General features: G+C 36.9%; 1 protein-coding gene across 1 annotated transcript; it reads left to right on the top strand.

Moving 5' to 3' along the window:
* Nucleotides 1–7,384: 7,384 nt before the first annotated feature.
* Nucleotides 7,385–11,675, top strand: LOC146693137 (uncharacterized). The gene is made up of 8 exons (XM_085478909.1): nucleotides 7,385–7,456; nucleotides 7,557–7,596; nucleotides 8,083–8,358; nucleotides 8,582–8,681; nucleotides 8,813–8,916; nucleotides 9,074–9,130; nucleotides 9,354–9,710; nucleotides 9,844–11,675. The coding sequence occupies exons 2-8, from the start codon at nucleotides 7,560–7,562 to the stop codon at nucleotides 9,846–9,848; spliced, it is 936 nt and encodes a 311-aa protein (XP_085335035.1). The 5' UTR covers nucleotides 7,385–7,456; nucleotides 7,557–7,559; the 3' UTR covers nucleotides 9,849–11,675.
* Nucleotides 11,676–12,318: the final 643 nt, after the last annotated feature.

Here is a 12,318-nt window from a genome sequence, read left to right as displayed (position 1 = left end):
ATAGCTACAAAGAATGGGCCGACATAATAAAGGATTAGGATTCAACTGTATTGTCATTACACATGTCCAATTACCATCCGGGTTGTTGTACTGAGTGTACTTAAAACTTTACAACAGTGTAGGCACAGGTCAAAATCATGCAAGAGGAAAAACAATACTATATTTGAAATTGTTTGTTTTATGGATCTGTTTCGATCGCTGTATAGAATGGGGACTATATCGATTTCCTTAAGGTGAAAAGTCAGTGTCAGTTATTGAAAGTATTAAGTTGAGGGTTAATGCAGCAGCAGAAATCGTGTGGTGGTGAATGAACTGGTTATTTATTACCAGTTTCTGTACCTGATGACATAAAGGAGACTTTTGTCAGTAAACCTTGGTTACATACCCAATTTGTTTATAAGATCAAAATAAAAACTGATCAGGATATATTTGCTTCCTGTTTGACTAGGCAAGCCTTCAGATTTTAACAACTACAGTTTAAGAGCAAACGCTGAGTTAATGTGCTGTGCATTCATGAAACAGGTTGGAGGCGATTACTGATCACAGGAAAACCTCCATTTAAACAAATATAATAATAATGTGTAACAAAAAAATATTTTTTTTGTGGATTTTTTGCTTTAACAACATTTAAACAACATTTAAAATCCAAATGTTTTCTATATCAGTCAAGTTGATTCACCTTATTAAGTTTGTAATGCTGCACATCCACAGTACCTTAGAGGGGGGAAAAGCAACATTATTCCAATTGAGGAAGCTGAGAACACATTTGTGTTTATTTAATCAAAAATATGATAATATAAAGAGCAATATAAAAAGTCACTCCTGCCGACATTTCTCTGAGTTATCATTCTGGAGAAAGACAGCAAGCCAGAGGACAGTGGGGAGGTTTATTCAAACACTTTGGATATTTAACAGTCATCTCTGCAAAGACTGGAAGCACTGAAGGTGAACGTTTTATTTATAAACTCTTAATGTGAAAGATCAATTCCTTCTCAATTTTCTATCTTTTTTTTTTCTTTTGCATGTTACAGACCATGGCACGTCTGATTCATCTATCATTACTACTAGGTATGTTACCAACGTACAGGTCAACACCTAAATGCAAACTGTACTCAGGCCTGATGTGATCTTCCTGTGTTACAGCAGTGAGCCTGCTGCCCTGTGTTTCAGCCATACGAGACTTTCCAGATGGAGGAATCAAATTTACTCCCTATCATCTGTGCCCTGTTGGAGGGAATATTACACATGATTGCAATTGCACAGCTGGAAAGTGGATATGGAAATTTAAATGTTGTGGGCCCACTGCTAACCAAGTCACACTGGAAGCAACTGCCACAGCCAATTACACTGAGACAGAGGACTGTACTAATAAATGCCGTAAAATCACATACAAAACAAAAATGTTTGTTTTGTCTGTGGAGGTAGAAAATGGTAAGAAATCTAAAATTCACAACACATTAAAAATGATTTTATCGCTGGTTTAAAGTCGGCTGACTGACTTTAAAATGAAATCTAAGAACTTTAAAACCTGATGCATATTATATTGTTTATAGATGAGCATTCATGTGTTTTGTTTCCATGTACCAGGGTATTTAAATCATACGAGTGACAATAAGATCATTTGTGAATCTTGCTCTGGAACTTCAACTACTGCCGGCACAAAATGTAACAGCTTTAAAAAAAAAAAAGTAAATATATTTATATCTGTTTTTAAATATGATGATGAAGAAGATGCAGATTGGTACCTCATAGGCAAAATCATGTTTGTCACATACTTTTAAAACAGCTTTCTGTTTTCTTCAACAGACAAAAGATACATATCTCGGTTCCTAAGCAAAACCAAAACAGAGTAAAGCTCAAATTTCAGAGGTTTCATCAACAACACCGTGTTAGCGACTGTATAGAGGCTCACACAGGCGAGTACTTTCATCAGCACAATCAGCCTTTCCTCCAAAGAGCAGCTTTAAGAATTTAATTTGCTACATAGTTTTTCTTTCTCAAACAACAAAAGTAAATTGTTGATGTGCAAAACAATAAACTGATGCGTTTTTTCCACAAACAAGAAAACAAATACAACATAAGATGAATCTGTAAAAATTTTATACATACATGTATATTTACACACTGTATAGTTACAACAAGACTTTTTTTCTTATGTAAAACTGAAATATGTTTTTAAAGCCTGCATTTTTACTTTTTCTTCTTATGTGCAGGTTCAAATCAAAGGACCTGCAATGTTAATGTTGCTACAACAAATACAGGTACATCAGGTGGAAATGTTTATATTTCAGCCTGAAAGCAGTCATTTACTTTTAACAATATGTGAATAAAATAATATGTTAATATATTATAATGCTGTAAACTCAATACTTTAATCTATACAAAACATCCCCGACTATCAGGGTGAGTCAGCAGAGCTTTGCATAAATAAGGAGACAGCAGGAAACTGTGACCTATTGTCAGTGTTGGGTAAGTTACTTTAAATTAGTAACTTAGTTACATTACTAGTTACTTCTATCAAAAGTAACTCAGTTACTTCAAGTTACTCGTTACTTTCAAAGTAACTAGTTACTAGGGAAAGTAACTTTGGCTTTACTCAGAATTCTCTTGTTAATGCGCCGCTTCCATAACTGGATACCCCGCGAGATTACCAGTCTTCTAGCTCGCTTACTGGCCACAAGTGCACTGTGCCACCTACCAATAGAAAGGAAAAGATAATGTGCATATTTCCACGAGAGAAATCCCACGCCTGGACCATCATTGACCACCACCATGATTCTAGCCTACGTCACAGCGTCATGTGCGCTTTTTACATCCAACACGAAAACCCCTGGCAAAACTTTGCTAGATCCGCCCCTGGACAGTTACCAGCTGTCAGCTACCTAAAAAAGGATCCTGGGGTTATTCGTCTCTCAGAAACAGTTCATAACTTCCCTTCAACTCATTCATGTGACCTAAAAGGTAAACCTGTTTCTCCATCACCTGTTCAGCTCTGATGATCCAGTAAGGACATCTCCTGGTTTCATCTTCATGTTTCCGTCTCACCAGATAACCAAACCGATATCATGACCAGCAGCTTTTACAGCTTTGGCTCCAGCAAACATCAGCTGATACTAGAAATTAATATTAAATACATTCTAACAACAGCTGATCAAGCTTAAACGCGCTGTTGTTGTTTAACGCGACCTCCGCTGGTTTCTTCTTTCTGGCACAAAGTGGGCGATAAACAAGCAAGAGAGAAAAGCCAATCAGCTGATCATTGATCAGTTTCATGATTGAAGTAGAAACAGGAGAGGGAGGGGGAGTGAATGAGAGAAGAAGAGGCAGCTGTGCAGCAAAGACAGAATAACTCCAGCTTTGTGTCTTTTTCATTCTAGCTGAATTACGGGACAAACTGTTCCTTTTCAGCTCAATACGAAATGCGTAATATTTTCTCTGACCATGAGACGATTCCGTTTTTAGGGGACGGCTGGCAACTCTAATAATTAACCTTATGAACAAAATAAAGTTCAACATCAGTAACATCATAGCACCCACCCAGCTGTATAGAAACTCCATCATGCTAGCTAGTACCCAGTACGAAAAAGTCAGCACAACGAAAATAAACTCCTAAACTTGGTTTATATCTGACCCAGATAGACTGCAGGTCATAACTTCTTACCTGAAGTTCAGTTCACCTGACGCTTGGACCGGCGGCCGGCTCCTCCTGCCTCCCCTTTCCCTCATCCACCTACTGGCCTCCACCACTTGCTAATTTTGCTGAATCTGTGGAAGGTCCGCGATAGCCACCACACAAAGTAACGAATAACGACCCTATCTAAATCCCAGTAACGATTGACGCGTTCCTGATTTTGGCATAATAACTAGTTACCGTGCTTGTTACCACAATAATAACGTAGTTACTGTAACGCGTTACTTAACGCGTTAGTCCCAACACTGCCTGTTGTAGTGTTAGCATATCTTAAATGTCACTTTGCATTTTTTGTCTCCAGTTAAAAATCTGGAGTTCTACCATGAAAACAAAAGTTGGATTGATGCCTTGGAGCAATGCCAGACAGACTACTCCTCCCTGGTTGAAATCACCAACCGAACAGTGAATGATGAAGTGAAAAGTCTCCTGCAAAATGAGACAGACCTGCAACGAGGGGTGTGGATTGGCCTGGAACGCTCAGTTTTTGGCAAAGATAAGAAGTGGATGTGGATTTCAAAGTCCAAAGACATTTATCCTGAGTGTAACAGAAGCATAGCTGACTCAAATAACCACTGTGCAAAGATGATCCTGACTGAGCTACAAGTAATTAAGCTGCTGGATGCCAACTGCCATGACAGACTACCTTTCATCTGTCAAGGTGAGCATTAAAGAACAGTCTGGTATAATACTGTTATCAGTTTTCTGCTTCTTTTTCTTTCTTTTTTTTTCCATTTAAAAAAGAGACATGGCCATAATGATGTTGATGCAAAATAAAATAAGCACATGCTTGAAGGTCAGAGAGAGCACTTTGTATATTTTTGGAAAAACTGTATCTGCTTTTCTGCCTGACTTTTCAAAGTGACCAACTCGTGCTTGCAAAGTTCAGTCCCTTTTGGAAATTCCTGGTCGATGTTAGCATGGCTTGAGCTGAAGTGATGCTGAATGAAGATCTGAAGCTTTGGAATGCGCTAATGACACCTGGCATATGAGGCAGGATGACTTGCCATTACATTCAACAACAACAACAAAAACTCTCCCACTCTGTTAAAAACATTCTGTGTTCTTCTTCATATTTTTTTTTTGCTGTGCATTTTTTCCCTGCTGTTTTGAGAGCGAGCATGACATAATTTGAATACTCAAATGATGTTGCCCCTACTGGAAAACTTTGCGGTATTTTTTCACATGCACAGGCGTATTTGATGAAAATACCAGATTAAACACAAACAAAGCACACACGCACATTAAAAAAAAGACAACCACAAACAGCACGAGAGCCGCGGTTGGGCACTCTTGGTTTTATAGGTTAGCAGTGAAATTACGTAGTTAAACTTTCATTAATCACAAATATATTAACCATCAAAATGAAGTTGTTGTGTGATAAACAAATTCTCATGTAGATCAATCTGATAGCAAAAACCAGATCATTTAAATTATTTTATTAACAACATTTATACAATAAAAAAAAATTAAAGATGCCTGTAAAAAGAAGTCCTAACGGACGATGATTTTTAAAATAAATTGTGTTTCGTCTGTGTTGTTGTGAATGAACCAGTCTTCAGATTTTCATCCTTTGCACCATCTGTTAATTTAGAAGAACCAAAAAAGAAGTTAAATCAAAACTTAAAGAAAAATGCATTTCCATAAGAGAACGTTTATTAAAATGTATAATTATTAAACTGTTCGTACTGTTTAAAAGAAGAGTGGACACCTATTTGTGTGTTTATGTAAGAAACACACCATGTTGTTCTGTCACAATGTGAGACAGTGTTGTGTGAGATCCACCAACAAGCTAGCAGAGAAACAAACCACCACAAAATGAGTTAAAGTTACTGTAAATCAACCTTCTCACACTTCAAGTGAGGTTTTCTTCTTTTATGGACACATGCTTCTGAAAACAGTTTCAAATTCAGCAATTACTAAAAATAATCCATCTCTATCGGATTAGACCATTATCCAAAGTTACCAAGGAAACTTATTAGTTATAGGTACACTTGTAAGTCTGTTTTTCTGAATTTTATTAAAATAGCTCAACAAAATAAATACTCATACTTCAAGTGATATTGATCCAGTTCAGGCTCTAGTTGTTTGTGTCATGTTTAGTTGCACCAGACTGTATATAAGATTTCTGTGACATACAAAGATATAAATATGTCTCTTGGGATGCTCCCTTTAAGGGTTACCACAGTGGATCATCTGTCTCCATCTCACCCTATTCCTTGCATTTGTCTTTAGCTAACCGTGTCATAGTGTCCACCAACACCCTGCTGGCCGACAGCACTGGTGGTGGGCGTGCCTCCACCAATCTATTATGGCAGTCTCATTCTTGACAATGAGCTTTTAATCAGATGCCTTTCCTGAGGCAACCATTTGCAGTTGCAAAGAGAATGGTACTAGTCTTACTGCATTGTACAAAGTATAATGTTTGGTGGATCATAGTGTAGGGTTGTTTTTTAGGGGTTGGGCTCAGCCCCTTTGTTCCAGTGAAAGGATCTCTTAATGCTGGCCTCAACCTGATAGAACATGTTTGGGATGAATCAGACAAAGTGAAAAAATATTAATCCCATCCGCCAACTCAGAGTACAGATACTTTAAATGCTTCCAATAAATATAAATGAATATATTGGCCACTATTAAAGAAGAAATAAAGGTTATAAGTGCAGTTCTGTTTTTATTATCATTGTTACCATTGAGATTGTTGCAAGGAGTGTACATTTTATTAGTAGATTTAGAACATGAAGTGGTTATATGTTACTGTGCATGGAACAGCTTAGACACAGATCTTAAATTTTGCAAGAGGGGAAAAATAGAATATTTTAAACATAGTTTGTTTTATAGATCTGTTCACATCTCTGTAAAGTATAGTAAACTATCAGATCCCTAAAGGTCAAAAGTCAGCATCATTTATTTAACCATATTGTATTAAGTCAGTTCAGCAACAGAAATCATGTAGTGATGGATGAACTGGTCATTCATAACATGAAAGAGGCTTTTTTCCAGTGTACCCTGGTTATGTGATACATTTATTTGTAACATTAAAACTGATAAGGATATATTTGCTTCCTATTTGACTAGGCATACGATCTACCTCTAACACCACTGAATGTGGAAACAGGGACATTTTTCTCAACTCATTACATGGAAAATTTAATGTGGACTTAGCTGTTGATTGGAAATGGGACCACACTGATAAAAGGACCAGATAATAATGACAAATGGAAACAAATAACAACAAATAAAATCTAAATATTTTCAGAGCTGAGAGAAGCGTTAGAACTCGCTTTAAGCTAACGTGGTGAAGAAGTCCTTCTAAAGTCCTCATAGTTTAACAACTACACTTTCAGGGCAACCACTGCAGAATGTAATGTGCTGTGCATTCATTTATGGGGTGATGATTACTGTTCACAGGAATACCTGCAATTAAAACTAACATAATAACAAAAAACAAACAAAAAACTGTTTTTTTCTGCTGTATGGATTTTCTTAAGCAAGATATAAAATTTAAATCTTCTTCTGTATCAGTCATGATTGATTCACCTTAATACAGTTGTAATATTGCACATCCACAGTACCTTAAGGGACAAAAACCCTCATTATTAGATTTGAGGAGGATGAGAACACATTTACATGATGATACGATGCAAAGTCACTCCTGTTGACATTTCCATGAATTTCCATTTTGGATTTGAGCAACAAGCCAGAGGACAGTGGGGAGGTTTCTTCAAACACTCTGGATATTTACAGTTAACAAAGATCTCTGCAAAGACTGTAAGTACTGAAGTGTAACTAAACTTAGAAAATAAACTTTAGAAACTCTTGATATGATGATTCATTATTACTCAATTTTCTACTTTTTTGCATGTTACAGACCATGGCACATGTGATTCATCTATCATTACTGCAGCTAGGTATGTTTATTGTTATAACAGTAACTTGTAATTTAAAAGATTACTTAAAAGGTCATAGGTTAGATCTAGCCATGCAGATCCATTTTAACACATTTCTATTTCACTATCTATTTCTTTATGTTCTTCATTCTATTTACCAATGCATTAAACAAACAAATGTGTCTATATATAATAAAACAAAGATGTTTTTAAAGTACATAAATAAATACATTTGCACTTGGAGAGAGATCTAACAGACAGTGGCACTGATCCCATCGCTTGGCTCTTTCTATGGCATGGGAACGTTTTGGCAAAAAGGAAAATGGAAGAAAGGACAGTGAAAAAAGAATAGTTACAAAAATACTGACTTTTGTACATGTTTTTGTTTATATTTTTCTTACATCTGTGAATTATTTTATATTTATTGTAGAAGAAGAAAAGTCTCACTTTAGCAAACACCTAAATGGAAACTGTCCTCAGACCTGATGTGATCTTCCTGTGTTACAGCAGTGAGCCTGCTGCCCTGTTTTTCAACACCAAACTCTGCATATGGAAAAATCAAAATCACTCCCTGTGATCGGTGCCCTGTTGGAGGGATTATTAACCAAAATTGCAACTGCATAAATGGCAAATGGATTTTGAAATTTGAATGCGGTGGTCCCAAAGTTAACCAAGTCACACTGGAAGCCACTAAACTCAGTGACCCTGGGGTGATTTCTAAAACATGTCCTATAATCACATGCACAACCAGCAGTTTTCTTTTGACTGTGCAGGTAGAAGCTGGTAAGAAATCTCAACTTCACAGCATATTCTTCCATTGACAGAATATTAGTAGCTTAAACATGATTTTATTCCTGAAATAAAGCAAGAAGTGTCTGCAGCAAATGGATTTTAAAGTATACTAGAATATTTAATTCAGCAAGTACAAAATCTGAAGTGACACAGTAGTTTTTAAAGGCACGTGCCACACCTCTTCATGTGGATTCATTTGTTTTGTTTTCTGCAGGGCGTGTAAAGGTTTCCAATGGTGATAACATTTGTGGAAGTTGCAACAGCGGAGTTACCATTAATCCTCTCAGCAAAAAGCCAACCAACTGTATTTCAGGGTAAATATGTTTTTTGCGCACTGAGCTCTTTAAATATAATACTACAGAAGATGCAGATGTGTTATCTCTTATAGAATTTCTCTCATGTTTGTCCAATGCTTTTTAAACAGCTCTGTATTTTCTATCAACAGAAAAAAGATTGATATCTCAGTGTCTAATCGATTTCCAAAAACAGTAAACATAGATTTTCGAGATGTCCATGAAGTATACAATATCAGTGACTGTATAGATACAGGCAAGTACTTTTGTCAGCACAATCCACCTTTCCTAAAAAAATAAAAAATAAAAAAAAGAATTAAAAACTGTATAGTTACAACAGGATTTTTTTTTCTTTTGTAAAACTGAAATATGTTTTTAAAGCTTACATTTTTACATTTTCTTCTTATGTCCAGGTTCAAATCAAAGGCCCTGCAATGTTAGTGTGTCTACAAGGAGTACAGCTACATCAGGTGGAATTTTTTTATATTTCAGCCTGAAAACAGTCATTTTAATATATTTAGTATATGTTAATATATTATAATGCCGTAGACTCAATATATTAATCTATACAAAACATTCCTGACTATCAGGCTGAGTCAGCAGAGCTTTGTATAAATAAGGAGACAGCAGGAAGCTGTGGCCTATTGTAGTGTTAGCATATCTTAAATGTCACTTTGCTTTTTTTGTCTCCAGTTACAAACCTGGAGTTCTACAATGAAAGCAAAAGTTGGATTGATGCCTTGGAGCAATGCCAGACAGACTACACCTCCCTGGTTGAAATCACCAACCAAACAGTGAATGATGAAGTGAAAAGTCTCCTGCAAAATGAGACACACCTGCAACGAGGGGTGTGGATTGGCCTGGAACGCTCAGTTTTTGGCAAAGATAAGAAGTGGATGTGGATTTCAAGGTCCAAAGACATTTGTCCTAAATGGAACAGCAGCATAGCTGACTCAAATAACCACTGTGCAAAGATGATCCTGACTGAGCAACAAGAAATTAAGCTGCTGGATGCCAACTGCCATGACAGACTACCTTTCATCTGTCAAGGTGAGCATTAAAGAACAATCCTGTATAATATTGTTATCAGTTTCATGCTTAAAAAATAAAATAAAATGAAACTTCCATTAAAATGATGTAATTATGATTTGAATTGTAATCATTTCCATTTCCCTTTCTTAAGAATGACTCCTTGACAGTCACATTGAGATCGTTCCTGATCAGGCTTCACTGAACAGTAGATGGATCAACTGAAGGGGCAGCTCTCTTAGAACCTGTGTCAGGTCTTTGCTGGATTTGTGTCCTATCTCATAACAATGTGACTTTCAGATACTTTTCATCTGTTATAGATCGTCTTTTAAGCCTGCCTCTTGTCATTTTGTTCTCCACTTGTAGAGTTTCCTTATATTTTGTTAAAAGTTCAGCATGCTGTGTAGCAAATAGCTCTTTGGGAATCGCCTTGTTGGTGTTAAAATACAACTTAATGGCTGTTAACCTCTGTTATCTTTGGCCTCTCCAACAGAAGGCACCTAGAGGAGTTCCCACATATTATCAGTGTGGTTTGTTATTATCAGTTTGTTGTGCATTTCAGTAGTCACTTGGTCACGGGACTGAATCTGATGTTTTTAAAGGCTTTGTTGGGGGAAAAATATCGATCATTTGTTTCATGTTTAGTTATAGTTGATTGCTCACCTGGTATGAATGGTACAGTGGAGTAGATGAAGCTGCATTTTGTTTAGTTTTGTCATATATTCCTTTTATTTGGGGTTTCAGGGTTTAGGGTTTTTACCTTGGTTCTTTTAATATCCTTGTTAATAAATGTTACCTTTATTGCACTGCCTCAAACATGCCACATCATTTTCTGGTGCCTGGCAGTAACAATTACACTGTTTGGGGTCTCAGTGCGACATTTGCTAAACATCATAATCTACTTTAAATATAAGACTGTACTATTTTTAACGTAAAACAGCAATAGTGTATAAACAAATATGAATGTAAATCATCTGAAATATTACTATTATTGTCTTTTTCATTGTGATATATAATTTGTATTGTAACAATTATTTTAATACGATAGATTCTAATTATATATTCAAATATATTGATGAGACTATTTAACCAGTAAGACAATGCAGCAGATGTGAGGTGTGGTCCATAGTTTGTACAACATCTTTCTCTCACTAACTCACTGTAGGGAGTTACAGAGTGGTTTTCCTGCGTAAGCCAGACTTCTGAATCGGCTACCTGGGTGCAGTTTTCTTTACAACTGTGTGCGAAGAAAACTGCAACAGCAAACAGGTTTTTAAAAAATGGAAAAAAATTGTGAAAACATTAAATCATTCAAGTTTCATCAAGAAGTAGTCTCCTATGTCCTTTCTTGCAGGGCAGAACAAGTACAGCTGATACACTTTGTACTTTTTCCATTGCCACAAAAAAGCAAATTCTTCCAGAACAGAACTGGTTTAAATTGGCCTTGGTCTTCCCAAAGTCTTCCACCATCTCTTTCGGTTGTGACTGTAACCTTAGAAAATGTGGTATCGAGGCCGATACCAGATACCGGTATCGGTGCATCCCTAATTTAAAGGGAAAGAAATTCAAATAAAAGCAGCTGGTGTTCTTTCCCCCAAAGTCTGCAAAGTAAGTGAGACCAATAATGACCAAAATAATATAATTAGGATTTTTGCCATAATTGTTCAGCCTTCGTAATCATAATGCCGTTTGTTCATCCATCTTCTTCCACTTATCTGGGGGCAGTTTGCGGGGGCAGCAGCCTACGCAGACCTCCTTCCAAGCCACCTCCTCCAGCTTTTCTGACCAGCCGCCAGATAGAATCTCTCCAGCGTGTCCTGGGTCTGCCCCGGGGCCTCCTCCCAGTCATTGCCGGGATGACATTTCTTCATCTCCCCCCTAAATCATGGTTCTTAAAGCCAAATCTTATTTTAACAACTGATCACTTTTTAACTTTTCCATAAAGAAAGAGTCCTGAGGAAAAGTATGATAATGTGCTTAATTAAATACTGCATTAAAAATACTGTTTTCATACAGAATTTCAGCTTGCAGCACTTTGATTTGACATTTTAATTGTTAAGCTTTATAGTGAACCCTGCAGTGCAGTGAACATGTGAACAAGAGCTCAGGACTTTTCAGACAAGCTCCAAGTATAACATCTCAATTTTATAAACTATTAACTTTTGATTATGTTTTTGCTAAAATGTAGCAAGCCGGTGCTGTACTCATGTGGGCACCCCAGGCGTTTACTTATACTCGGCAGAGGCGGTGCTCTCTCTGTAACCTGGAAGACCAGTGAGTTGGTTAGTGGCATAGCTTCTTGCAGGTGTGTCAAACATCTCCACACACACACGCTGTGTTCACACTACAAATAAAATGTGACTTAATCCTGCCCAGTGCGAACTGGGCAGGATTAAGAGAGAGCGAGCTGAAGCCAGGCTGTACAAAGTCTCATCCCCTTCATTGAAGCCAGGAGTCTTCTACAGATCAGAAAACAACATTTAGGTCACAACAATAACACTTTAATGGGAGCACAGAGATGTTTAGAGATGCAAATTTCAAACACCAATCATGACCATTTCTGTGTGCTGCTAAAGTACTGTAGGTGTGAACAAAAAAGGGCTGCTGACAACCCGAGAGGAAGAAAAGA

Source organism: Copadichromis virginalis, linkage group LG14, assembly GCF_057382275.1.
Source record: "Copadichromis virginalis isolate Kocher_CV1m ecotype Utaka linkage group LG14, C_Virginalis_male_GT1.1, whole genome shotgun sequence".
Taxonomy (NCBI): domain Eukaryota; kingdom Metazoa; phylum Chordata; class Actinopteri; order Cichliformes; family Cichlidae; genus Copadichromis; species Copadichromis virginalis.
Note: the sequence above shows the minus strand (reverse complement) of the source record. Positions and strands in the feature narration are given on the sequence as shown.